The 27593-nt window shown below is 58.3% G+C and overlaps 2 protein-coding genes across 2 annotated transcripts in view; both read right to left on the bottom strand.

The window, feature by feature from the left end:
- The window catches only part of LOC106834790 (kinesin-like protein KIF19), a 53056-nt gene extending 32713 nt beyond the window's left edge, over positions 1-20343 (bottom strand). The window contains exons 1-10 of the mRNA XM_070485377.1: positions 20257-20343; positions 19124-19204; positions 14375-14485; positions 11649-11736; positions 10601-10737; positions 10293-10418; positions 8935-9129; positions 6759-6911; positions 6182-6304; positions 3783-3933 (exon numbers count right to left, since the gene is read on the bottom strand). Of these exons, the coding sequence (XP_070341478.1) occupies positions 3783-3933; positions 6182-6304; positions 6759-6911; positions 8935-9129; positions 10293-10418; positions 10601-10737; positions 11649-11736; positions 14375-14485; positions 19124-19204; positions 20257-20343 (1252 nt within the window). The remainder of the gene's footprint in view (positions 1-3782; positions 3934-6181; positions 6305-6758; positions 6912-8934; positions 9130-10292; positions 10419-10600; positions 10738-11648; positions 11737-14374; positions 14486-19123; positions 19205-20256) is intronic.
- A 2437-nt stretch (positions 20344-22780) lies between these two features.
- The window catches only part of EIF3B (eukaryotic translation initiation factor 3 subunit B), a 28033-nt gene continuing 23220 nt past the window's right edge, over positions 22781-27593 (bottom strand). Inside the window, exons 15-19 of the mRNA XM_044746678.2 lie at positions 25647-25772; positions 25056-25133; positions 24585-24693; positions 24169-24285; positions 22781-23278 (exon numbers count right to left, since the gene is read on the bottom strand). Coding sequence (XP_044602613.2) covers positions 24182-24285; positions 24585-24693; positions 25056-25133; positions 25647-25772 — 417 coding nt within the window. The 3' untranslated portion in view covers positions 22781-23278; positions 24169-24181. The remainder of the gene's footprint in view (positions 23279-24168; positions 24286-24584; positions 24694-25055; positions 25134-25646; positions 25773-27593) is intronic.

The following is a 27593-nucleotide window of genomic DNA, read 5'->3' as shown; positions in this document are numbered from 1 at the left end:
TCTGGGAATCTAAGCACAGCACGGCGACCACAGTTAACAATACCGCATCGTATACTTGAAAGTTGCTGAGAGAATAAATCTTCAATGTTTTCACCCCCAAAACAAAAGCAAAATGGTCCTTACATGAGGAGAAGGAGGTGCCAGCTAAGCTCATGTGGTAATCATTTCAAATACATCCGTGTGTCAAATCATCATTTTGCACACCTTAAACTCACACAGCCCTACACGTCAATTCTACCTCAATGAAGCTGGAGGAAAATGATGGCCGTGGTCTGCCCAGGTGGCTGTTTTCTCTCCATCCCCCGGTCATGGGCCTGAGTTGGGGTGACCATCCTCCCGGCTCCTCGAGGCTCCTTCAGACACATGTTCTCTCTCAATGCTCTTCTCCCAACTCCTCTGAGGAGCCAGTTACGGACCCTCTCACCAGCCCCTCCTCAGAGCAGTGGCCACTCTCTCTCACCCACGGGCGACTTTGACACCCGGCTCTCCGAGTTTCTCCTCACCGCTGCTCTCGTCATCGTTCTCGGTGACTCCAAAATCCTCAGACAGTCCAGCCACCACCAAGGACCTTCCTTCCTGCACCCCGAAGATCCCAGCCTCCATGGACCCGTGCCTCCCACTCCACGGGCCCCCGAGGAGGTCACTGGTCCAGCTGCAGCCCTCTGGGCTCATCACTGCCCTGGCCCAGGGCCCCTCCAGTCCCTGGATCCTGCCCACTGCGTTTGAGCTATCACCCCCTAAATGCAACATGCTCTTAACTTTGTTTTTCAAAAAAGTTTTTAAACCCCGCCCCCTTCAAGCCTTTAGACACAACTACCAATTTATCGGAACAGAGAGGGCAGAGGCAGGTGCAGTCGGTGAAATCAGACGGTCAGAGACGCCACGGGACGAGTGAGCCAGTGTCTCCACCAAGAACCGAAAGGAAAACCAGAAAAAGAGGGACGGGAAGCCAGGGAGTGAAAGCAACTTGAAAGACTTATCGACCCGGTTCAACGTGTGGACCTTGTTGGCATCCTCTTTCAAAAACAGAAGAGATTGATGACGTGGGTGAGATTGCTGGAAACGTGAATGCCAGCTGGCTATCTGATGATGGGAACGAATTATGGTTCCTATTTTTTCCAGGCGTGGACATGAGACTGTGGTCATGTCTTTGTAAAGGGATTATCCTGACATCTAGGAATAAAACGAAATGATGTCTGGAACTTGCGTCTAGATAACATGGCGTGGGAAGAGTGCGGGACGACAGAGGCAGCAAAACCCAGTGGCGGGTCTCCGGGAAGGCTCGCTCTACTCTTTTCTCCTTCTGCAGTACTGGAAATTCCCCCAAATACAAAGTTGTGTGCATTTTCTAATTCCCTCCTCTACTTGGCGATCACAGGTGACCCTGGAGTCACCCCGGCCACCTCCCCGTCCTCCACTCCCATCACGCTCGCCAGGCAAGGCCCCAACCACGCAGAATCCCCCACCTGCCCCTGCCCCAACAACAGGCCGAGGGAAAGCACAGGCCTGTTGAGCGGCCTCTCTTCCACGCGTGACTACAGTCTCAAGGCGGCTCTCAGCACGTCGGCCTCCTGCTCGGACCCTCCTTGGCCGCCCACTATGCTCGGGAGAAACCCAGGCCCCTGTGCACCCTCCAGCCCTGCCTGTGGTGGGACTCTCATCTCCCAGCACACCCCTTCTCCTCGCGTGCCGGCCACAGGGAACTCTTTCTGATGCTTGAACTCACCAAACCCGTTCTCACCCCAGGGCCTTTGCACATGCATTTCCCTCTGCCGGAAGACTCTGAACCTGGATCTTTGTATGGCTCGTTCCTGCGCATGCTGAGGGCAGGAATTAAGAGGACCTTCCACATCACTCAGCTTGTATAGCACCCCTTCCCCTCCTCCTGCATCTCTGTCCCCGCCTGGCTTTATTTTCCTCAGATCTCATCCTTCCTTATTCGGTGTCTCTCTTGCATGAGAACGCATGCTTCCTGAGGGCAGGGCCATTGGACCTCCCTGCCCCTGCATCTCCCTCACTGAGAACTGCGCCCGTTACACGGTAGGCTCTTGAGAAGTCTGTGAAATAGCTACAGTGAGTTCTGCTTTCTTCTTATCCTTTGCAGGATTCTGCAAGTTTTGAAAGATAAACACATCCTGCGATTACAATAAAGAGGCGGTATTTACACAACTGATACGGGAACACATTTTTCTTACAGAAATTCAAATACGACGTTAAGACGTGAAGACCTCTTCACCATCGTCTGATCGTCTGATGATCCTGTTCTCCCTGCCCCGGAGGGAGCCACTGGCACGAGGATGTGCACCCTTCTGGGTCTTTTTCTGCTATACGGGGTTTGGGGTGGGTAAATTCGGGTAAATTCTACCCGACTATGGTTGTTATTCTTTAATTCGCTTTTCTCATCCAGCCGTGCGCGGGGAGGCCGTCCATCTGCACAGATGGGTCCTCCCCATTCTCTCTAAAGCCTGCAGAGCGAGCGGCCCCCAGGAGGGACGCACCAGGTTGCTTGTCCCGTCCCTTTCGACGGGCACCTTGTGGTCACACGGCTCGTGCACCTCATCATAGATTTGCAGGAGAGAAACTGCTGGGGCCCAGAACTCATATGCTTCAAGTTTTAACAGATTCTGCTAAATCAGCCTCCAGAGAGATCGTTAATTTACACTCCCAATATTAGCGTTTCAGGCTGCCCTTTCCACACTTAGCTTTATATTACTTTATGGTATTCACTTAACAGCACCTGACATTTTAATTGTAGCCAGTCCAAGAAGTGAAAATTGTTTCAATTTGTGTCTCCATTTCCTCCCGCGGCTGAGCACTTTTCACGCGTTTATCGGCCACTGGGAATAATTCTGCGAACTGCCTGTTCGTTTCTCCACCCATTGGTTTCAACTGGCCTGTTTGCTCTTTCTGATTGAGTTCTAAAAGTCCCTTATAAACTATGGTAAAACTTATCTTAATAAATCAAAAGAACATGTATGTGTGTGTGCCTGACTCATGTCTACCGAACTTGTCTTGGTTACAGGTATTTTTAAGGACACCCTCCTGACTTACTGATTAGTTTTACGGGAAAATTCTGGTGCGCTCTGACCCCAAAAGGAGGCCTAAATAAAACCGACTTGGGGAGAAGGGAGGAACGGAGAGAAACGGCCCGGTGGGTGTGGGGTTTCGCTCTGGGATGGTGAAATGTCTGGGAACCAGACAGAGGCGGTGGCTGCACGGGGTGGACGCGCCAAAGGGACCAGGTGCCACTGGATGAAGTGCTCACTTCAAAACAACGAATGTTATGTTCCGTGAGCTCCCCTTCAGCAGTTTTTTTTTTAAAGGCACCGGACGCTAACATCAGGAGAAGCTGGCATCTCTCTGTCCTATCTTTGCAACTATTTTTGTCAATCTAAGATTGTTCCAAAATAAAAAGGTTATTAAAAAAAAAAATACCGGGGAAGAAAAAACAAAACAGTAGGAAAGGGAGAAGAAAAGGAGAGGAAAGGTACAAAGGGAAGAAATGAGAAGAAAGCAGAGAAAATAGCCCACTCCCCACGTTCTACAGGTAGGAAATTCAAGCCGGAGCCAGGCACTGGCCCAGGGTCACACAGTAAGGTGGTGGCGAGACAGAAGCCCCCAGGCAGGTAACCGGCTCCCCGGATGCCGATGTTCAGAGTGGACCCAGCACCGAGCACTGGGACGGGCGGATCCCATGGCCCACGGGGCAGGGACGCAACCACACAGCGCCGGGGAGGGGTTGGCACAGCCGACTGAGGCTGCGGGTCCATGCTCGGCTCTACCTTGCGCATCCCGGCTGCCGGGGTCGCTTCTCTTGTCCGTCTCCCGCGTCTCCAGCTTGGACTTGAGGCGCTCGATCTCCCGGCGCAGGTCGGAGATGACGTCCGTGTACTGCGCGATTCGGAGGGACACGTTCAGCAGGTTGCGCTTGACCTGGGGGGCAGGGGTCAAGGCCATGGTCAGGGCAGGCTGACCCCCCGACCCCCCATGAAGGAAACGTTTTAACAGTGATGCATTTCCACCAGAAATGTGCAAACACATTTTTTTGCCATGAAAATTCCAATCCATGCTATTCAGCCCTAAAAAGGAAAGAAACTCTGACACCTGCTCCAACCTGGGTGACCTGTGAGGATATGATGCTCAGTGAAATAAGCCGGTCACAGAAAGGACAAACCCCGTGTGATTCCACTTCTAAGAGGAACCTGGAGGAGTCAGGGCCACAGAGGAAGGGAGCAGACGGCGGGCGCCAGGGGCTGGGGAGGGGCCGGGAGTCAGGGTCTAACGGGGGCCGAGTTTCCGTCTTGGAAGATGAAGTTCTGGAGACGGACGGTGTGACGGCTGCACAACAACGTGACTGTGCTCAACGCCCGTGAACTGGACACTTAAAAATGGTTAAAACGATCAATTTTATGGTACGTATATTTTGCCACAATAAAAACACTTCAGGGGCTGGCCGGTGGCCCAGTGGTTAAGTTCACACGCTCTGCATGGCGGCTGGGGTTCCCCAGTTTGGATCCTGGGCGTGGACCTACGCACCGCTCATCAAGCCGTGCTGGGGCGGCGTCCCACGGAGAGGAAACAGAATGACTTACAACTAAGATACACAACTCTGCACTGTGGTTTTGGGGAGGAAAAAAACGGAGGGGGAAGATTGGCAACAGATGTTAGCTCAGGGCCAGTCTCCTCACCAAAAAAACAAAAAAATTCTAACCACTCATCAAGAGTTTTTTTAAAAAAATCCTACCACGTGTCACCACTACTATCGTTCTGACGTGTGCCGTCCCAGATCCTTCTCTGCGCGGTTCCGCGTGTGGGGGTGTATCTACAGAGATAGATATGGGGGTTCTTTGGGTCGAGGTTAGGCTCCGGGTTTTTATGTAAATCACGTGAGACTACGGTTGTTATTCCTTAATTCGCTTTTCTCATCCAGCCGTGCGTCTGAGGCCGTCCATCTGTACAGAGAGGTCATCCTGTCCTCTCCAACAGCTGCAGAGCAAGCGGCCCGTAGGAGGGACGCACCAGCTTGCTAGTCCCACCCCCTTCGATGGGAACTTTGGGGCTTTCCAGTGACGCGGCCTCCTGGAGCATGTGGGTCTGCACTTCTCTTTGGTGGCTGTGGAGGGTGACGTTCCTGGTCAAGGGGCACAGGTGCTCTGTGGCTCTAACCCTGCACGTCACACACGCTCGGTCAAGCAGGGCTCAGCACCAATGTCACCTTCTCTGGAGGGCCCTGCCTGCCCCACGCCCCCTCAGCGGAGGCCCCTCTAACCTGGGTCTTCTCGGTTAGTCCCTTCCATAGCACATGTGGCTCTCATTTAGAGCACGTGCTGCAGTTGGAAATTATGTGTCGATCTGGGTGAATTCAGGTTTAATAGCCCCCTCCCTGCCCACCTGAGCTCAGGGTTCGGGGGAGAGCAGAAGCCCCATGCTGTGGTTTTTCTGTCATGGCGCCCAGCTCCGAGCTGGGCAGTGGGGAGGGTTCATCACATGTTTGTGGTGATAATAGCGATATAATAAAATAACACCTCTCGTGTTCACCTCTAGTCACTCAGGGCATTATCGCAATGAATTCCCATACAGCCTGAAAAGAGGAATCCTCCACACTGCGTGCAGCAGTGTAGACAGACCAGCACAGCGGTTTAAGGCAGGGACTCTGGTGCCAGCTCTGCGCTAGCTGTGGCAGCTTAGAGAAGTTGCTTGACCTCTCTGTGCTGCAGCTGTCCAGTCTGTAAAGTGGGGCGGTCGTAGGACCTCCCTCCTAGGGAGAGGGCTGTAGAGAATGAAATAAATCAAACCACACGGAGAGCTCACGGCGCAGCCAGGCACCGAGATGAGTCCACGCCCCAAACCCCTCAACCTGTGAATGTGGCCTGCTTTGGAAAAGGGTCTTTGCAGATGTAATGAAGGATCTCAAGACGAGATCGTCCTGGGTTAGGGAGGCCCTAAATCCAGTGGCAGCTGTGTGTCCTTGGAAGAGAAAAGAGGAGAAAGCAGGGGAAGAGGAGAAGGCCCTGCGGGAATAGTGGGAGAGGCAGAGGGATGAAGCCGAGGAGGGCCAGGAGCCACCAGACGCTGGAAGGGACAAGGAAGGGCCCTCCCCTCAGGGAGGGTGGCGGGGAGCACCGTCTGAGAATTGAGTGAGCAGCGAACAAGGGAGGGAGGGCGGGAGCGGGCGGCTCACCCTTGTCTTGATGTTCTTGGCTCTGTAGGCGTACAGCAGCGTGGTCCTGGACTCCTCAAAGGACGTGCTGGCCGGGCTGATGTGGGCGATCATCACTGTCCGGCTGTTCCCTCCCAGGGCATCCTGCTCGGGGGCAGGCACAGCTGGGGGTGACGGGAACCAGGACCCCCACCTGCCCAGTGGCACCGCCCTCCCCTACCCATCTCAACTGCCTTCTGCTCTGAGACTAGCAGATTAGACCAAGAGGCTGAATCTACGGGGACGTTCATTTATTGCTTTGCCCGTTTGTTTATTTACACCCTGCCTTGCTGTAGACTAGAGGTGACAGCATTCAGCTCGGCATAAAGAGGAATTTTCTCACGGTCAGACCATCCATAATGGGACAGATAGCCTGGGAAAGGTAGTGAGGTCCCTGTCCCTGGGAGCATGTAAGCACAGGCGGGATGGCGGGAGAGTTGTGCAGTCACGAGGATGGTTTCTACGGGGTTTTCCTGCCTTCGGGGGTCCCTGGTGTGAGCTTTCCCCCACAGGCAGGTCCTGGGGGACGCCGTCAGCTGTGGCAGCCTGTGGGCCGTACCTTCAGCAGGCGCGTGAGTTTGCTGTCCCGGAAGTTCACGTACTGCGTGCGGCTGCTGCCCTTCTCGCTGAGCGCGTTGATGCAGTTGCCCAGCGCGAGCAGGGAGCGGTTGATGTGTGCGCCCTCCTTCATCCTTTTGCCTTGGTTCTGGGTCTGAGCAGGGAGAGGCCAGGCTGCTGGGAGGACAGTCTTTCTCGACCCCCTACCTCCCCCATCCTGGTTCCCAGGGGCGGGGACTGAGGTCCCGGGGGTGCGGGAAGCCCAGCCCCCCCGGGGATGCTCAGGCTCTGCCTGACCGAGTATACTCCTGAGACCCTGGGAGCAGTGACACAGGATTCTGTGGGGGAGTACGACGCAGCCATGAAAAGGGACGGTGTAGCGCTATCTGCTGATGTTGAAAAGATGCCATTAAATGAGACAAAAAACGGGTCAGAGGGATGTCTCCAGAACAATCCCACTTTTATAATAAAAATATGAATGCGTGTGTTACCCAGGGAGACCCCCACACTGAGACTCTCTCCTCCTGCCAGTCCCAGCTCAGCATGCCTCCTGTGGGAGCACCCCGACCCTGCTCTCCCGGACAGCACAGCAGCCCACCTGTGACCTTTCGCCATGTCACCCTGTATATTTCCTTCAAATCGCTTAACACTCCTGCCAATTATCTTGCTCTTTTTTTTTTTTTCTCTTGAGGAAGATTAGCCCTGAGCTAACATCTGACAATCCTCCTCTTTTTGCTGAGGAAGACTGGCCCTGAGCTCACATCCGTGCCCATCTTCCTCTACTTTATACGTGGGACGCCTACCACAGCATGGCTTGATGAGCAGTGCCACTCGCCTTTCATGTGCAAACCAGCCAACCAGAGCCCACGCCCCGCCCTCCTCCACGGGGTCCTCACGCTCAGGCCGGGTACCAGATAACCGGGGACAGCGTCCACGCCCCAGAGCCCACTGGAATGATCCAAACTAGACAATGCTGAGCCCGCCTTCCCACGAAACCACAATAAAGGCTGCTGCCCACAGCTCCCCCGCCCCCTGCCTCCCGACAGACCCTGGGGCTCCCCACACGGCCCTGGCGGCATCGCGCGCCCTCCTCCTGGGACCTGTGACAAAGAAACTATCCTTTCAGCCGCAGCCATCTCCTGATCTGCTGGCCTCACTGCACCTCCAATTTTCTATTAAAACACTGCATTTTAAGCCAGCCCGACTCCGGGCCTGCCAGCCAGGCCCTGCTTGTTCCAGCAGCCCGTGCCCCGACGGCAGGGCCAGGTGTGGGGCGGGTGAATGAATGAATGAGAGAAGCAACTCAATGATCAAAGGCCAGACCCTCCACCCAGTACACCTGCGCACGGCCAAGTCACACAGCCGCCCGGGCTCAGCTCTGCGCTTGCGACACCCACACGCCGCTGCCCACCTGACACTGCGTCAGGGGGATCTGCGGGGTCATGAACGCTAAATGCCTGGGGCACAAGGGGACGTGAAAAATGTTGCTCCTTGATCATATCAGTGTTGTCTGACAGCGCCTCCCATTCCGGGAGGAGCCGCACCCCTCCGTCCCGGCCCTCAACGGACGCTCAGGCCGCTGCAGCAAGAGAACACAGCCCTCACTCCCGGCGACAGGTGCACAAAGGACGGTGGGCCAGGGCTGGGGGCAGGCGGGCTATAGTAAACTGTGCACTCTGCCCCCAGTAGCCACACTTTGCAGGCACTGTTCCCTCCACCTGACACACCCTTCCTTGCACCCCGTCAAACTCCTGCAGACTCAGCCCTGAGGCCCCCTCCTCTAGGCTCCCACAGCCTCTGTGCAGACCCTGAATCGCCAAGCATAGGCCTTCCTGTGCGGTGATCATCCGCTCACACATCTGTCTGCCCCCGTCCCCCGAGGCTCTGAGCTCCCTGGGGCGGGTCTGGGTGCTGTTCGTCTTCTGTCTCTGGTGCCCAGGAGAGCGCTGCATGCAGGACGCCCCCTGTAAATACTGGCTCAGCAGGCTTGGCCACTCAGTACTTGTTGAGAATTATTCATTCAACAAACGTTCAGTGGCCAGGCGCCATTCCAGGGGCCGGAGGCGCTACTGGATGAGGACGGCCAGGGTCCTGCTCAAGACTGACGGGCAGGCGGACACAGGCGAGTGGCTGTGATGAGGGTGGAGGGGGCAGGGGGCCTGTCAGAGGGTGGGTACCTGGGACGCCCGCTCTGAGCCTGCCAGGTCCACCAGGAAGAGCCTCCCCACGTGCACTTCCTCCGCCAGGTCTGTGCCGCGGCGCCGCTGGCGCACGGTGACCTGCAGCACGGCGTGGGAGCGCGACGACGTCTGGTTGGTGGCCGTGGGCTCCTGGGTGCGCTGCCGGTTGCCTTTGGTGAGGAGCTGCATGATCTGAAGACAGAGGCAGAGGCGGGGGTGGTCACGGGCCCCTGAGTGGCCACGTGCCCCCTCCAGACCCACCCGGGCAAGAGAAGGAGGTGTGGCCCCCGAGCTCCTCTGGGCAACTCTTCACCAGCCCCCATGGCCGGGACACTGATGGCAGAACCTCGTCCAGGGGAAGCAATTTCTGGTTTGCAGCAACAGTGATTAATTAACCGAGTCAACTAATCCAGCAGGGATGGCAGACTGCTGACACTCGTACCACCCCTGTCCCTTCCTCCACCCACAGCAGACATCACCAGTGGATCACCCATCTCCTCCCACAGAGCCAGGTGCAGCCCCAGAACCCTTATTTTTTTTCCTTTTGGTGAGGAAGATTGGCCCTGAGCTAACGTCTGTGTCAATCTTCCTCTATTTTGTACGTGAGATGCTGCCACAGTGTGGCTTGATGCGTGGTGCTAGGTCCACACCCGGGATCCAAACCTGCAACCCCCAGGCCGCCAAAGTGGAGTGTGTGAACTTAGCAACTACGCCACCGGGCCGGCCCCTGGAACCCTTGTCAATACACAAGTCCTGGCGGTCGCATGGACTCAATGGAGCTGGCGAGCGGGCTGAAACGCAGCTGTCACGCGAGCCGCTGTGGAAACCAGGCCAACGAGCCTCCGCTGAGCACCCACTGTGCGCCGGGCCCTGCTGGGACCACAGAGCACGTGTGGAGGAGACCGACAGAGCCGCTGTGAGAGAACAGGCAAGAAGGCTCCCCGAGCCCGCCCGGAGCCCGGCCGAGGGCAGAGCTGAGTGTGGCTGGTGCAGAGGGACGGGAGGGCTGTGGGGAGCGTCCAGTGGCCCTCCTTCCTGCCGCAAACTTAGGATCGGGGACGGCAAGTGGCTCTCAGACTCGAGGCCGACTCTGGTCGTGCAGGAAGGGACGCTGAGCTGCCTCTGGATGCAGAGGGAGAGTGCGCCATCCGCTAGCGACGTCCGCCCTGCGCTCAGGCTAGGACAGCAGGGATATGGACATGAACATCCGCCATGCCCTCAGCTTGGCCTCAGCTTTGGGGCCGTGTGTGTGGCCCTGCTCTGAGCTGGAACCAGAAGGACCTTGTGAGCTAGGTCTGGGGTGCGTGGCCGCCGTGGCTGCGCCCCTCTCCCTCCGTGGGCCCCGCGACCCTCACCTCCTGGGCGTGGGAGGTGGAGACCTCTGTGATGCCTGCGATCTGGATGCTGCCCCTGGAGTCTTCTCTCAGCTCCAGAAACCCCGAGGCCGGGTTCAGGAGATCCCGGATCACTTCGTTATAAATCTGGGAGGAGACGGAAGAGCCGCAAAGGAAGCAGCTTTGGTGCAAAACAAGTGCAGGGACTTGCATATCCTGGGGCTCAGCGTCCCCAGGCCAGTGGGCCCCTGGGGGTAACACGCAGGAGGCGTTACACAGACGAACACGCCCACTCTGCAGACGGGGCTGCGGGGCGGGCGCAGGCTCACCTCGAGGTAGGACATGGACACGCGGCAGTCCGCGCTGTCTCGGCTCTCCTCGATGGCCTGGAAGAGGTCGGCAAGGGTCCGCAGGTAGATGCCGGGTTCCGTGTCCGTGCCCAGCATGGTGTGGGTCTTCCCTGCACCTGCGGGAGGAGCGAGACCCCCAAGGCAGGGCTCCTGAGGGGGGCTCGACCCTACATGGACGCTGTGCCACCAAGAGGCTGTCCATGCCAGCCACCTCTGCCATGCAAACGGTCCTGGCCGCTGACAGGCACGTTTTCCATTTTGGAAACAAGGAAAAGAAACTGTCTGAATGGTCTGGGGGAGAAAAATGGGGCACGGGGTGGGGGAGGATCCGAGGCAAAGACTCAGACGGTGTCAGAGGACGGGGACACGAGACACGGCTGCTCTTCTCCCCAGACTCTCTTTCAGACGTCTGTGCGGCTCTTCTAAGAAGACGGCTGCTGTCTCACACCTTTAAGGCCTGCCTCCTCACAGGGAGGCCTCGCCTTCCCCTCATCTGTCCACTCTCCAGGCAAGGACCGGCCTGCTCTCTCTTCCCTAGAGCCCGGCACGTACAGGTACTCGCTAATGTTTGTTGAATGAATGAATGAAAGAAAGCAAGCAATAAACGAGCTACAACTTTGGTCTAGGTGCTTTCAGGGCCTCAGTTTCCCCATCTGCACAGTGAGGGGGTGGCGCCCGTCCAGCTCTGACCCTCTGTGGTTCTAGTTTTCGGGGCGAGAGGGAGCCTAGCTTTTCGAGTGTTGGATGAGTCCAGCTAGTCATTCCAGAGAAGAAACCTGTGGGCTCTCATGGGCAGCAGTGTAGGCGTGGACAGAAGTCCAGGCTCACTCCTACCAGCTGTGTGGCCCTGGGGAAGTCACTCTACCTCTCTGAGGCTCAGCTTTCTCAGCTGTAAAGAGGAGATCATTCCAGCTGCCTTTCAGAGCGGCTGCAAGGATGAAAGGAGCCGGGGATGCGGAGAGACCAGCGCAGCCCGGTGCACGGCAGGTGCCCCATTCCCTCCTTGGGACCCTGCCCCTGGCGGTACCTGAGGGGCCGTAGGCAAACACCGTCGCGTTGTATCCAGAAATGACGCCTTCCACTAACTGCTGGGTGGTGGCACGGTACACATCTTCCTGCGGACAGACAGAAGGACAGACGGTGAAACGGACGGCCCGGCCGGAGTCGGGGCCCCCCGCTGCTTGGAGAGGAGCGCTGTGTGGCGCCTGCAGACGTCCTGTTGCCTCTGGACATGCACAGGGAGCTACATCGGGGAGGGCGGTGTCGACAGCGTGTGGGCTCCCATCCCGGTCCCGCAGCCGCCTCGCCGGGGGGAGATAAGGCCAACCGCACAGCCCAGGTGCGAGAAGGTGTGTGACAGCTCGCGCCACAGGCCTGACACACGTCTGGTACTAAATGCTTGTGAGTCGTTTCCAGGGCTGTTTCAGGAATTGGGAGAGATCAGAAAGCATGCGAAGGGCTGTGAGGCTGCAGCGGGGTTTGGAAATCTGCGAAGGGCATTATGACTCCCCCGTATGGGACAAAACTAGGACCAGGGAGTGACGTCTTGGGCCGGCATGATTTCATTTAAGGCAGCAGCGTGCAGCAAGAGGAGTGTGTGGGTAGGGAGCTCCCTGTCCACAACGGTATTCAAGAAAGGACCCCTCCAGAGCTGGTGTCTGAGGGTGTGTAGGTTTGGCTGGACTGCATAGAAAGGGCAGTCCCCACGTCCTCTGCCCTTCCTGGGCGCCCACTCTGGGCCCTGCTCCTCATTTCGTTTCACTGTCCCAACAGCCCTGGCTGGTTACGCAGCTCACAGGAGGGAGAGGCAGCCTCTGAGCCCAGGCTGGACAGACTCCAAAGCTGGTACTACTTTCCCCCAGCTTTGGACTCACGCAGTCTGGGCCTGAGTCCTGATTCTGCAACTCTCCAGCTGTGTGACCTCAGGCAAGTTGTTGACCTCCTGAAGCCTCAGTTTCCCTGTCTGCAAAATGGGGACAATATTACCATCTACTTTATAGGGTTGCTGTGAGGCTTGTAAGACCACGCACATCAAGCACCAAGCTCAGCCTGTGACAAGCAGCAGCTGCTCCATAAGAGTTAATGACCAGGTCCCTTCTACCCCCGACGCCATTAAGATCTCGGGAGTAAAAGCCTGTCAGCTCAGACAGCAGCTGGGCCTGCCCGTGCTGAGCCAGTCCGTCCTGCCTCGTCATTACGGCCCAGTCCTGAATGGAGGGCGACGTTCCCAGTGACAAAGGGTGGCCCGCGAGTTCTGAGCAGGACCCCCCTGAGATGCTCTCCATCGTAACTTGGTTGCCAGGCTGGACAGCAACAGAAAAGAGGCACAGTAGCTTAAAGAGGCTGCAAATTCCCACCACCGCCCCACTGAGAGGCTGAGCCTTCCTCGAGTCTGGGCCAGCCTCGGTGACCTGCGTGGCCAGGAAAGCACGACAGACGTGGTGACGTGCCAGCTGGGGGCCGAGCCTCAGAGAGGTCGGCAGCCTCCCCCTGCCCTCTTGGAGCTTCGAGGCCACCATGCTGCGAGGAAGGCCAAGCCACACAGAGAAGCCACACATGGGGGCTCCAGGGGACAGCCCCAGCCAACGCCATGCTGACGGTGAGTCCTCTGGGAGCCGAGGGGGCGGGCCACTTGGATGTGGGCCCAGTGGGGCCTTCGGACGACTGCCGCCCCCCATATATGACTAAAAGCCCGAGGGTCTGCCCAGCTGGGCCTCATGGGCCCACAGAACCATGAGGGACGCCGTGAGCAACTGGTCTCAGGCGCCCAGCTGTGGGGAGGCCGGCTGGCCTGCGAGCGAGAAGTGGGGGGCTTGGTGGCAGTGGAGGTGTGGTGCAGAGAGCACGGGGCCTCCCTTGGCTCCGCTCCCCCCGGGAAGGGAAGGTCACCTGGGCACGGGGCTGAGCAGCACAAGCCCTGCGTCCCTCCCTGGCTTTGTCCTGGGGCCACAAGTCCCCCAGCCTTCATCACCCTGGGGATGTGACGCTCCCACTGCAGGAGGCCTGGGTCCCAATCCGGCTCCGCCGGGCTCAGGAGTGGGTGTCCCTCACTTGGTGTCAGCCCGCCCTGAGCCCTGGGCTCCCCTCTGCCCGGGTGACGAGGCCCGGTTCCTGGGCCAGGGTCAGGTGACATGCTGGGCAGCCTTCTGTCCTCAGCAGAGGGGGTGAGGAGGAGGAAGATCTGGCCTCTGTGTGACCCCGCGGAGCCTCCGGCTCTTCATCTGGGGAATGGGTGTGCTAAGGGGTCTGCCTGGACCCCTCCCCGCTCTGTTGCTCTGTTGTCTGCAGCTCCGTGCTCAAGGTCTCAGCTGAGACACCCCCTGAGGGAGGCCCCCCACCACCACCGCACGCCCCGCTGGTCCTGCGACAGCACTTAGTAGCGATCCTTTCTCCGTGTTGGCTGTCTGTCTCCCTCGCTGGGGTGGGAGCCCGTGGGCAGGGAGTGTGTCCAGCCACAGGGTGGACAGGACATCATTTTGCTGAATGAATGGGTGGACAGACGGAGGGATAAGTGAGAACATGTGTCAGGCCCGGGGACCTAGCGGCACCCCCGCACCCCTGGAAGGGGCCTCCTGCTCCTTGCCCCTGGGATGACCCGAGGCGCCAACGCCCTTGCTCATCAGGGACAGCCCCGTGAGAAGTCACGGACAAGACCACCTGGCCACCAAGTCCCCCTCGGGGGGGCTCCGGGTTTGGTGAGACACCCACGGCTGGCGCAGCCCACGGGGATGAAGGGGGCGGAGGGGCGGGCACCTGCGACGCGTGTTGGTCGAAAATCGTGTCGAAGATGAAGGCCTTCTCCCGGGAACGGTGTGCACGCAGCGTGTCCTCAGGGTCCTCCCCGGGGTCCATGAGCACTGCCATCTAGGAGCAGGGAGAGGGGAGGGGTCGGGAAGGGCTGCTCGTGGAAGCAGGGCGGGCTCCACGCCCCCAGCAGGACCCCAGCCCGGCGCCCAGCCTCGACGACCTCCGGGGGCCTGGCCTGGGTCCGAGGAGGGCGTAGGCCTCTGTGCTCAGCCAGGAAAGGAGCTGGGGGGCTCCCACCCAGCACCCTCTCTGCTTTCCATCCGAGGGGGCAGCGTCTCTTGGCTACGGCCCCCACAGCCACGACGGTCAGCCCCCCAGGCTCCCGGCACTCACGCACCAGCAACCGGGCAATGTTGAATCCACAGCCAACCCCTGGGACAGACACCTGCACTCCTGCCAGCAGGCGGGCCCTGGGGGCTGGGGTCCCCGTAAACAGCCCTCCCGCCACGACCCCTCAGGCAGCGCTCCACAGGGACGGGCCTTTGAAGAACTAATGGACGGAGAGACAGGAAGGGGCTCTGTAAACTGTAAAGTGCTGAGCCGCAGCCTCACTGCTGCGCTCTCGCCACGCGGCCCCAAGTATGTCCACCCCCGACCTGTTTACCTCCCACTCAGGGGACTGAGCCACACGAAGGAAAGAGAACGGAAGAGTGGGGGGTCCACAGGCACCTGGAGAAGGAAAGGACCACCCAGGCTCTCCAGCCCGCCTTCGCTTCTCCGAGCGCCAGGTGGCCCTCCCGGGGCCTCCGTCTCGCATAAATATGTGATGACGAGCCACCGTGCATTAGGGCCTCCGGGACGGCAGGTTCAAAGGAGCCTTTCCCAGGGGACAGGGGGGCAGGCAGTTAGACACCAATCAGCTCTGTTTACTCCTCGAGGAGCTCCTGGCTGGTGGAGGTCTGGGGGGGCTCAGCTGCCTGTCCAGGCCTGCAGGGCCGGACACCGGGGAGGAAGCACGGAGTCGTAGGGGGCACAGTGGAGCTGACCAAGAGCCCCCCAACCTGGCCACCCGCCTGACCCCTGCGTGGGTCCACAGCTCTGGAAACTGAGGTCCCGGGAGGCGAGGGCTGCCCGGGTTCCTGGGGAGTCAGGCAGGGCTGGGAGCAGCCCCCGGGGCCTGGCCGGGCTTCTGGCCAGGACCTGCTCCATGACATAAGCTCGCTCGCTTTTCCTTGATGCTTTTCTTCTCCTTCCAGTGACAGAAGGATCCAAGAAAGTAGGGCTTGGGGGCATCCCCTGCAGGGCAGTTCCTGGTGCGTGTGTGCATGGGCCTGGCCTGCATTGGAAGGGCAGTCAAAAAGTCCCTGCCGGGGGTGGGGGGGGGGGGAAGCCCACAACCCAGTTTCCAATCCTGCTTCTACCCACACCAGCTGGGAGGCGCGGGCACGTTCCCTCACCTCCTTGGGCCACAAGATGGACACACTACTCGAACCCACGGCTGTGAGCGGTAACGAGACGGCGTGCGCAGCGCCGAGCCCGGCGGGTTCAAAACCTACCAGCTGCACTGGGTCTGGGACCGGAAAAAAATGTTTGTTTTCTTTTGCTGAAAATAACATTATTGAGAGAAATCAGCTAAATGTGCACACAGGTATAGACCTGGTGACATCGTGTCAGTGTTCATTTCTGATTTTGCTCGCTGTCCTGGGGTCACAGAACGTTCCTGTTTTTAAGAAATGCGCACTGAGACATGCGGGGGTGGAGGAGCACGACGCCCACACCTTACTCTGAAACGGTCCTGGGAAAGGAGCGTGTGCGCAGAGGGCGGGAGGATGAAGCTAACTGGTGCAACGTTAACATCTGGGGAACCGCGCAGGGAAGAGGGGAGCTCCTTGCGGGGTTCTGGCAGCATTTTGATCAGTCCACAGTGACTTCAAAATCAAAAGTTGAAAGCAAATGCGACGACACACAGCAGGGACGAACCTTGGAGACACCGTGCTAGGTAAAGAAGCCAGGGGCGAAAGCCTCGTATCGTAGGACCCCGTTCACAGGAAACATCCAGAATGGGCAAACCCACAGAGACGGGAAGCAGGTGGGGGTGGCAGGGGCTGGCGGTCGGCGAGCGACGGCTCCCCGGGTGTGGGCTCTCCTTCTGGGGTGATGGAAATGTTTTGGAACTAGATAGAGGTTGCACGACACTGTGAATGTGCTGAATGCCACTGAATTCTTCACTGTAAAATGGTTGAGTTTTGTGTCATGTGAATTTCACCTCAATTTTTAAAAAGTGGGCTTTTGTATAGTGCACGGCAAGGCAGCCTTTGGGAGCCAGGCCCGGGGTGGGCTCTGGAATAACTCCGAGACATTCCTGTCCAGACGCCCAGAGGGGAGACCAGACGATGCAGGGGGTGGCGGGGATGCAGGTGGAGAGGGTCCAGGGGGACCTGTGACCGCACACCGTCACCCACATTGTTCTGAAACGCTCCTCTGTGGAGCCTACTGACCAAGTGCCAGCGTTCCCGAGACTTCAGAGGGGCGGTGGTGCCGGAAAACCTGAGGTTCCGACTTGCTGAAATGATTTTCCATTCTCATGATGCGCTTGTTTCATTTCAAACCCCTCAGCCCGAGCCCCGCCCCCCACCCCGTGGAATCCGGAAGCGTCCTGTTTCCTTAGATTCACAGGAGCCCCAAAACCAGGGCGCTGGGGAGAAGTTCTCCCTCTAAGGAGAGAGGCATCCTGACCTCGAGGAATCACGGGCAGCCCCGGATGCCCACGGAGCTGCCAGGGCCGGGGCCAGCAGGCGACACTGTCTTCAGGTGTGGCTGGTGGCCTCCCAGGGGTGCGGCTGGCAAACAGCAGGAGAAAGATGAAAGGGGGGTGTTCCAACCCACACAGGGGTGCTGCTGAGGCTCCCGTTACCAGATGGGACCAGAAGTCACCCAGGGACAGCCGGGGAGCCTCCTGGGAGGAGGTCGGTCAGCCCCTGCCGGGAGCCGTCCTCTCAAGTTAAGCCTCTGCCTTGTGACACGGTCCGGGAGAGAGATGAGGGGACGCACGGCAACCCTCAAGGGATTCTACCAGGGTGCCCCTGCAACGAGTCTCCCCGGTACTTCTGACTTTTCTGCTTTTGCTCACTCTGCTCTACACCTGGGGTTATTTCAGGGGAAGTCAGCCCGGCCCTGGGAATGAGAATGATACAATGCAATATTCTAGGGAAAGTTCTGGGGAAAAACATCTTCTAGGGAAAGAACATTCTGACCCGTCCTTTGGTCGGGTGAAGCGATGGGAGTGGAGAGGGAACAAAGAAATCTGTAGCCCCCACAGATCTCTCTGGAAGGACGGTGGTTGCCACAGCCCATTGAGTCAGGAGGCCGCTGGGGGTAGCCTCCTTGAAGGAAAGAATTACAGAAGCTTGACTCCTCCCGGGCCTACACACAATCAATTGCTCTTAGGACTACTGTCTATCTCATAATCAATTACTCTTAGGACTATTGTCTACCTTGCAAAAACCCGCTTACGTGAGCCAAAAATATGTACTGGGACTGTTTCATGAAATCATCCTTGCATACCCCGAGCCCTATATAAATCATACATACACAAAATAAAGTTAGACTTGGACACCAAACTCCTTGTCTCACCGCCTCCTCCCTCGCCGACGCCGTCCATCCCTCAGGAGACCCTGTTCATGCTGGGGCTGGACCCTGGCAAGCCCCCATGATGGGCAAAGCCCCGAGGTCTGAGGACTAGTGACATTACTTTAAGAGCCACTATAGATTCCAGCAAATTATTTGTCTTAAAAGTTATTTAAAGGGTCCTCTCTTCTTCCCCCCGATTTAACAAGGGCCCCGTCTTGTTTTACTGCTGAGTTATCTAGGAACTCAGCACCAGTTCCCCTGGCCTCCCTGCCCCTCCCGCCCCCCAGTCATTCCGTCCATTTCACCTTCCCGCAGCATCACCCCTCCAGCTTCTCTCCGGCTGGGTCGGCACTGGGCGCCCCAACCCTGGTGGGCAGCCGGCAGCCAGGGCTCCCCAACATCCTGGCCCTCTGCCTTGGATGGGCAAACACACTCCCAGGAACCACATTCAATTCCTCGCTAAAGCTGCCTTTCTGACGACAAATGGGAAAACCCAATTCACTTGACAAAATCTTGTTTTCCCCAAAATTTGGCATTTATTCCAGCAAGTGACTACGACGGGCACCAACGTGTCCAAACCGAGGAGCAGGAATCCTCGGCGAGGCAGCATCCTGCTGCCCGCAGTCACCTGGGCCCCTTCCCCAAACTGCAGCTCTGGACCTGGACCTGCTAAACCTCGCTGGGCCCCGACGTCTCCCGCTCCCACGGCTCCCGGCCCTTGAGCCCAGCCGCTCCTGCGTCGGGACCTGGAGCATCACTCCCTCCCGGAGACCACTGGGCCCCCTCCTCTGGGTGCTGCCCGAGCGTCCTATCAGAGAGGCCTTCGGGCCCACCTGTGTTCTGCTTCCTCCTCTCTGAGGCACTGCACCCCCCCGAGATGTCTGGCTGCCCCCCACCCCCACTAGAAAGTGAGCTGGGTTGGGCGGGCCCTTGTCTGCCTCACGGCCCTACCCGCGTCTGGAACAGCATCTGGCCGCGGGGAGCACTGGATCTGAACATTTGCTGAAGGCATGAATGAGAGAATGAGCAAGTGGGCGAGTGAGGGATCGAAGCAGGTGAAGTGTGCACTGGGAGGGTGAGCTTTGCGACCCGGTGGACGCACCCTCTGTGCCCCTACAGCCTCACCTGGTCCCCGACTTTGTGGGCGATGGCGGTGGCTCCTTCCTCCAGTTCTGTGTCATTGAGCGGGCGGATCCGCAGCACTACCTGTGGGCAGGATTCTTCCAGGACACCGGAGACGCCCAGCCCAAACTCTCCCCACTCCTCCCCATCCCCACCTCATGAGCTCCACGCTCTCAGTGAGGCAACAAGGCCACTGAGCCCCAAGTGCTAACCTTCCAACCCATAGCGTGAACTTGTTCCCACCTCACGTAACGCTGGAGGGGAGCACTGTGCATAGTTACCCTCACTAATCTCAGGTGGGGAGACTGAGGCACAGAGAGGTGAAGTAACTTGCCCAAGGCCACACAGCTAAGGGGGTCTCACCCCCTCACCCGGTTACTTCTGCTTCACCCACCACCAGAAGGGACCCAAAGCTCCATGCAGGCCATGAGTGTGTTCAGAGGGAAGGCTATTCTCAAGTAGGAAGCCCACGGGCTCCGCTGTCCATCATTCTCTGCCCTGCTCCACCACCCCCATCCTCAGGGAGTCCCACAGGAGGCCCTCTTGGATCACACTGACCCCAGGCCTCGAATCCTCGACCCCCCAGGAGCTGTGGGCCCTGGCAAGCCAGCGCAAGCCTTTGGGCCCCCGGCTTCTCATCTGTAGGACGGGAAAGTTCCTTCCAGCAGAAGCCGTAGCTCTGCTTCTCCCCGAGGGGCAGGCAGGACTCAGGTCTCTGGGGCGAGTCCTCAGCCTCAGCTCACCCAACTGTCAAACGAGCTGAGGTTCCACATGAGCCAGCAGAGGGTCTGGTCAGGCCTCACAGGGCCTGGATTGGGCCAGGGTGGAGGGTGCCCACCCCCCCTTCTGGGGGTCCTGGTGCAGGTCGAGCTCCCAGGGAATGAGATTCAGAGGGCAAGGGGTGAAGGGGGGGGTGCCTGTGGACTTGGGGTGAGGAGGTTGGGGAGCAGGGAGTTGTGAGGTCCCAGTGAGGGAAGGCTGAGGACTGCTGGGTTTGGGGGGCTGATGACAGAGACCTCAGCTGTGCCAAGCTGTGCTGGGGGCAGCGGGTCGGGAGCAGGGCAGAGGCAGCCTCGGGGCTAGGGATGCAGATGCACAACCCTGCGGCTGTTAGGGGAGGTGAGGAGGGCACTCACCATGAGCTGCTGGTCCTTGGGCTCCATCTCCCTCAGGGCCGGACTGCCCCCAGCCGGGGAGGGGCCAGCGGCAGGGCAGGAGGGCATGTGGCAGGCCAGGGATGCACGCACTCCCTGCTCTCCTGGCTGAGATGAGGAGACCTGTCCCCGAGTCAGCCCCGCCCCACCCCACCCCGCCCGAGTGACATCAGCAGGGCCCCTGGGAGCCCAGCTGGTCCTTAACCGTCGCAGTGATGCTGGGATTGCCCACGTGGCTCAGATGGGCCCTGAGCAGCTGGGTGGCCCAGGCCCCACGGGGCACAGGCTGGCTGCATGCTGGGCACACAGGGACGGGTGCCAGACACCTGTCCAGCCTTCATGTGTATGTGCTCATCCAACACCATGGCAACCCAGGGTTCCTCCACTGCCCCACCCAATCTACAGGTGAGCCTGCCTCAGATCTACACCCGGAGGAGACGGAGGGACTGCAACTATTTTCGCAGGGTGGGGTGCCAGGAGAGGGGGGAGCCAGAGGAAAGGCCTGAGCAGTGCTGCCCCCCGCCCCCTCCCAAAGCACGCCAGGGTTGGCCTTGGAGCTTCCCCACTGAAGTAGCTAACATCTCCTGGAATCACCTCAGCTGTGAATGCCTCTTCCCAAAGATGCATCCTTAAAGGGTTTGGCCTCTCCCAAGCTGTCTGCACTGCACCCAGGGCCTGACTCGAGTTAACCACCGGCGTATCTGCTGCTTAAACACTGCGCTCAGCTTTTCCACTGCGGGCCCCAGGGAAGTCACTGCACCGAGAACCAACCATCACAGGCTGCAGCTGCCCCGTGGTGCAGCCAACAGGTGCCAGACAGCACCGCCCCTACCGAGAGCTGGGGTCAGTGCCAACACAGCCCATTTGTCCTGTGTTTCGTACAATCAGAGATAGCATCCATGAAGTGAAACCAAGAAATCCCACCGAGTGACTGTAACTAGAGTAGAAAGACGTGCAGGGGCACAGCGGCAGCAGCGGGGTGGGCCTGAGGGTGAATGGCTCGCTTCAGGTCACCATGGCTCTCAGGTCGGCCGGCCCAGCAGCACTGACCGACCAGCGTACGGTAGCGTGCTCAGGACGAGTGTGCATGTGGCCACGCTCCATGGCGTCCAGGTCAGTGCTGAGCTCCAGGACCGCGTGACACGTGAACGAGGCAAGGAGAGGGAATGGCACCCCTCGAAATCCACGTCCCCCTTTCACGAAGGCTCCAGCCTTGACCCCTCCCAGAACTTGCTGGAAAAGCCAGGTTCCAAGGCGAAGGCAAATACCCTCCCGCCTTGACCGCTTCCGGTCTCCTGCAGACACGGCCAAGAGCAGACCAGTGCCCACCTGGACGCCCCGGGCCAGAGTGCTGGGGGGACGCTCTGTCCTTTCCCACCCCAGGCCGGGTCAGGAATCGTCGCCAGGGCGGTCCTGGAAGGCTCCGCTGCAGCAAGGAGAGTCGAAGCAGGCAGTGTTTCAGAAATCCTTTTACTTACAAATCAGATAAAACAATTACAACTAGCAAGTTTCAAACAGGGAAAAGTTTTTGAAAGCTCTGTTAAAAACCTGTGAATATGATAGAACCGTGTGCCTCTTCTTACTGCCATGAAATTAGAAAAACTAGGTCTTGGCACACTCAAGCTGAGAAAAGAGGAGAGCAACGAGAAGCACCGTAAAACGGGCGCTCACGGGGACGCGCTAACGGCAGGCCCGCAACCAGAAGGACTGTGGAGAAAGCGGATAGGGGGAATTTAAGGCTCACGAGACAGGGGCAGCGCGGAATGCCCGCCTCACCCGGGGGACCCTGAGCCGCCGGGGCCTTCATGAGGATGAGCCTGCAGTGGGCAGCCCACCACCGCCACTGTCCCTGGAACCCCGCAGGACAAGGACCGCTTGGGCACTAGCTGACTGGGCTGCAGGGGCGGCATCCGCCTGTCTTCTGCCCACAGGTGACAGCTCCTGCTCCAATCCCAAATGCTGAGGTTTGCACACGTCACTGCGGTGAATTCCAAGTGCGCCTGCTGCAGGCTTCGCTGCTTTTCAAACTACGCTTCAGCTTCCAAGGGGACAAAAAGAAAGAGGTGGAAGAAACCGCAATTTCACAAGGCACCGATGGGTAGCAAGACACTGCAAATAAAAATGGGCTGAGATTACATGATTCGTTCACTCCCTTTCTAGAGGGGCAAAAAAGCTACATATTCAAAGCCACGTAATAGTGACTAAAACGACAGCTCTCAACCAAGTCTGCAAGCTTGTAGAACTCCAAGGCAAAGTCTACAGGGCTCCTCATCAGGTGACACGGCGAGCACAGACAAGAAAACGACGTCTCCCGGACTGCCGCGTACTGTGCAGGGCTCAGCGGACGCGCAGACGAGATCACGAGGGTGGTCGCCCTCCTCACCGCGTGGCGCGTGGCAGACGGATGCAAGGAGCCCAGCAGCGGCCACCACCGCTGGCGGGGAGGGAGGGGAGAGAGGCGCCACATTCAAGGCCGCTAGCTACGTTCAAAGAGGAGAAAGACAGCTTTTTCACACAGGTTTGCTTTTATTTCCACGTTCAGCCTGGTGAGAGAACCTGCCACACCCCGGGCGGCGGGGAGTCCACGCTGCACTGCCCTCCGAGCACACCGGGCACAGCGCCGCACTGCTCCCCCGTCGGCGGCCAGGACACCAACACTGGCCCACGCGCATGGGACAGGAAGGGACCTCGAGAGGACTGCTCAGCTGTGGACGCTGCACCTCGGAAGCACCACCGCGGCCGGAGGAGAGCGCCTGCCGGAGCACGTGCCCGAGTCCAAGAGCAGACACTGGTGGTGTGACTTTAAAAAACCCAAACAAGAAAACGTGAAGCAGCGCCTTCCAACGCCCCCAGCGTGGCTCCCGGGGGTTACAAGGCACAACAACGTGTGGATGGAAGAACCCAGGTGTGGGCACAGCCAGAGCAGGAGAAAGCACGGGGGGTCCCAGGGGTTGTGCAGGTTCCGCAAGAGGATGAGCCTGGGTCCAGCACGGGACACGTGACACTGCAACAAGGGAACAGCTGTTACTCTCTGTCCCCACCTTCCTGACAAGTGATGATAAGAGGAACAGTCACCACTGACGTCATCCCCGACGAGCAGGTATGGCAGACAGCACACAACCTTAAGGCGGAAGGGACCCCGAAGACCCGCGTTAATCTCATGGCTGTGAGAGAGGCAGCTGTCTCCGGGAGCAGCCTCGACGTGGTTCTCAAGGAACCACCACCTTCACTCCGGTCAGCCACGGGCCTCTCCCTTGCATGGGGACAGCACTGCGTGGACAGCCCACCGCACACAAAGCCTCAGACTGCCCCCAGCCCCCCGTTCACATCAGCTCGAGATGCAGAACCGCTGGACTCTTCCTCCCTCACTGCAAAGGCCCTCATGCCCTGCCACCCATGACCGGATGGTGAGGGCGCCCGGCCCAGCACGACCGGGACTGACCGGATGGTGAGGGCGCTCGGCTCAGCACGACCGGGACTGACCAGACCCAGCACCACGGCCGGCAATGCCCGTCTTTGCTCTCTGCTGGACACGAGGCCTTCTCCGAGCAAAGGCTCCTGGGGATGGTCCTCCCCTTCCCCGGGCACGTCACACCACCCGCCCAGTGCCCGCCCTGGCCCTCCTCTCATCCACGACCAAACCCTGCTCCAAAGGCACCATCCTCAAAACCTGGAGCTGGAGGCCTGGAGCTTCCAGAGAAGCCCTAGCTCTGACACCCAGGGTCTGCACGTTACTCTCGACAGCTCATGCCAAGATCTTCCCAATCCTGACCACGTGAGCTGGAGGAGGTCCACTCGCAGCCTTGAACGAGTATTGTGTAACTGGTGCAGTGACAGAAAGGAAAGAAAAAACCACCAGCAGGATCTGAGTGTTCCTGTCTGAAGAAGTCTTACCAGTGCTCTCGGCTCACTCCTGATTTCCAAGAGGAATGATTTCTTCTGTGACAAAGAACTCGATGGTCTCCTCCTCCCAGTCATCCACGTTGCTGTCCAGCTCATCAGTGTCCACGCCTAAGAGGAGCAGGGGGAGGAGGGGCTGCACTGGCACGCAGACGTGCGGGAGCCCCACCAGTACTGCCGGGGTCCCCCTCCTGGACCTCACGCACACGCGCATGCACACCAAGGCCCTCTGCAAAGGCTGGGGACCGGACCTGTGTGCAGTGGAAGCTCCAGCTCCTTTGACAATTTGAGAATCTTTAGACAAGACTTGAAGTTTACTGAGAAACTTGGAGAATTAACCCAGATGCGAAAGGAAAAAATATTTTACAAATAGACCCTTTAAAAACGTCATCTTCGGCTACTAAAGTTACCTCCTCGCAATTCGAGACGTTCGTTTTTCTGCTCCATATAGAGCTCTTGGGCCATTTTCCGGTATTTCCGGAAATCCTCCATCATGGTTCGTCTTCTCTCTACTAATTCCTACATATGGAGTTGGGGGGGAAGTTACAGGACAAACGGAAATGAAAAGACACGATCGGCAGGGACCCCCAGTCAGAGGATGTGAGGACTACCCAATTTAGAGATTCTCGAGACAGGAACGGCCGGGTGTCTTTGGGCTCATCTTCTCCCTCTAACACTGCCCCCGCCCCATACATACTGAGAAGCCAGCCACCAGGAGGGTTGGTCAGGCCCCGAGGCCCACAGCTGCCCCCGCTGAGTCTCCCTGAGCAGACACCTCCTATCCCCCCCAGGCCTGGCGCTGGCCCCTCTCCTGGCCCAGCTCCACCAGGAGGGCCGGGGGCTCTCTCCTCATCTCCCTCAGTCCTAGGAACCAGGCTAACCTTGGAGGCTTTGGACTGACTCAGACGATCCTTCTGTTCAAAGATCTTGGAGTATTTCTTCAGATCCTTTTTAATTTGCTGAAACAAAGACAAATCACTCAGGATTTAAACATTCAAAACAAGAACCACAAAGCCAATCCTCAAAGATGCCAACACGACATGACCCCTCCCAATGAACAGAACATGGGCTCCTGGGAGCACTCGGCGCGGCGTCTGCCCTCTGAGGTGGCCGTCCTCGAGGCTGCTTCCTTTCCTGGAGCTGCACTCTCCTCTTAGCCTCTCACCACAATCACGTAAGTCCCACAGTTGTGTGCCTCCTAACCCCACCAGGACGCTCCCACAGCCCGGCACCTTCCATCGCCCCTCTACTTCACGCATTCCAAGCATGGTACTGACGTGTCCTTAACCCGAAAACCTGAGTTTCCTGTCCTGCTGCGTCTGGTTCCTACCGTTTGTGCGTCTCTTCAAAGAGCCCCCGTAAGTGTCACGCTTCTATGCTCACTCACCACCCTCACAGTAACAGGAAAAAAGAACCACTGTTTTCCTTCACGATCACGTCCACGTCCCCTCAACCTGGCGGGGACCCCAGACCTTTATCTGCTCCTGGCTCAGCAGTGTTGGGGGCCGGGGTCTCCACAGCAGCTGGCAGAAGCGATCCTTGTTGTTCTTCTGCAAAAGGCGGCCTTGGAAGGTCCACAGCCAGTAAGCATTGTCCACCTACGAGAGAACAGAGGCCGAAGAGCTGCCCACTCCCCGAGTTCCACCGACACCTAGAGGTCTGGGGATCTCTGTCAACAGGACAACAAAATTAACCGTTTCACTCAACAGATGTTTCAGAGCCAATAACCTGTCAAACGTTTTGGTATTTGAGAGACACTGGTGAACAAAACAAAGATCTCTGCCTCCGCTGGGATGACATCCAGCAGGGGCAACACAGTCGAGAAGCAAGAGACGCAAAAGCTTCCGTTCTGAATTACGGAGCACGGTATACAGGCAGCTCGAGCAATGCCAGTGAAGCGCAGGCCTTTTACTGGTCTGGGACGAGCGACCTGTGCCAGAAACTAAGTTAACTACACACCAAACACACTGTTTAGTGCAGCTGCTATTTTGTTCACAACAAGAGTTTCTTGAAGAAACCAGTGCCTTCATTTACACCCTGGCGTAACGCTGTTGCAGACCAGCATTCTGGGAGCATATGGAAATTTAACAGAGCGGCCGTCAATCTAAAAGGACTTTACGAAGTGTCAAGGAAGCCTCACGGAGGTGACACTTGAACAAGTTAAGACACAGGTACGGTCAACATACCCTGACCTGAGTGGGAAGATGCTCACTAAGTCCATGTTCCTAAAAGCGCATCACGCAATCCAACAGCAGGAGCCGTACCCGATCTCACGGGCTCCGGACGCGCCTGAGCCAGGGCAACTGTCAACACTCAATCAGCCAAAGAGCAATCCGACACGCAGAGACCCTCGGCCAACTGCACTACCAGCCGGGGAGGAACGAGCTGGGGACTGTGCCGAAAAGACACCAGCATCCAGACACGACACACAGAGACTCTACAGACACGAACTCTGACCCCTACGGAGCACAGACTTCCTTCAATTCTTCAGGTTACGGCCTTTTTGGAGCCTCTCAAGGAAACGGAGCCTCTCTCCGGAAAGCCGCTTGTGCGCACACCTTTTCACGCCCTCCCGGGAGTTCCCAGAGCCCAGGAGAAGCAGCCCTCTCAGCAGTGGACGCACCCCTGCTCCCGCCACGACTCAATCTTCTGCAATCACTGATGTACCCTCAAGCCTTTTGTACGGACAGAGATGATGATCTTTTCAAGAAGTTAAAAACAGGAATGTTAACGGTTTTCTTGCATGCCAATTCATTCAGTCAGCAAACCCTGACAATGCTGACTACGTGCTGGGCAGTGTCAGACGCTGGGACCCGGCCGAGAACAGGAGCGAAAAGGCCCTTGCCCTCACGATGTTCCACTCTAGCGGGAAAAGGAAATGACGAACTCTCAACAATCACTGAGGACGAATCCATGCCGTGTGAGCGCTAGGAAACCACAGGGCAGGGTGAGAGGACGAGGTGACGAGGTGGGGGAGGCGCCTCCTCGGACACCTGAACGGCAGGAAGCACCAAACCCACAGGAACTGCAGCCCTGGGGGGAGGCTGCAGAGGCCAGGAGGCATAAGCAGCCTGGGTGCTCGAGGGCAGCGCGGCCTCCACGCGGGGAGCAGGCAGTCTCGGGGCAGAGGTCAGAGGCCAGCACAGGCCGCAGAACGGAGGACCTAACAGGCTGGGTGACCAGACAATGATGGTCCAAACCAGGAACCTCTCAGAGGGAAGTTACTGGAGGGAAAAATAATTCTCCCTGCACTCACGAGCCACGGTAAGCAGCCTGGCTTAACTAAACTTCAGTGGTCTAATTCCACACCTAGGAAGCGGGAAACTGTACGATCTGATTCCCACTGGAAAGCTCTCCGGCTACTACAGAGGACGACAGCCTGGACTCGGCTGCAGCAGGCCCAAGACATGATCTGACCC

The sequence above is a fragment of the Equus asinus genome, chromosome 14 (genome assembly GCF_041296235.1).
Source record: "Equus asinus isolate D_3611 breed Donkey chromosome 14, EquAss-T2T_v2, whole genome shotgun sequence".
Lineage (NCBI taxonomy): Eukaryota > Metazoa > Chordata > Mammalia > Perissodactyla > Equidae > Equus > Equus asinus.
The sequence above is the reverse complement of the archived record's forward strand: the minus strand, read 5'-3'. Positions and strand labels throughout refer to the sequence as shown.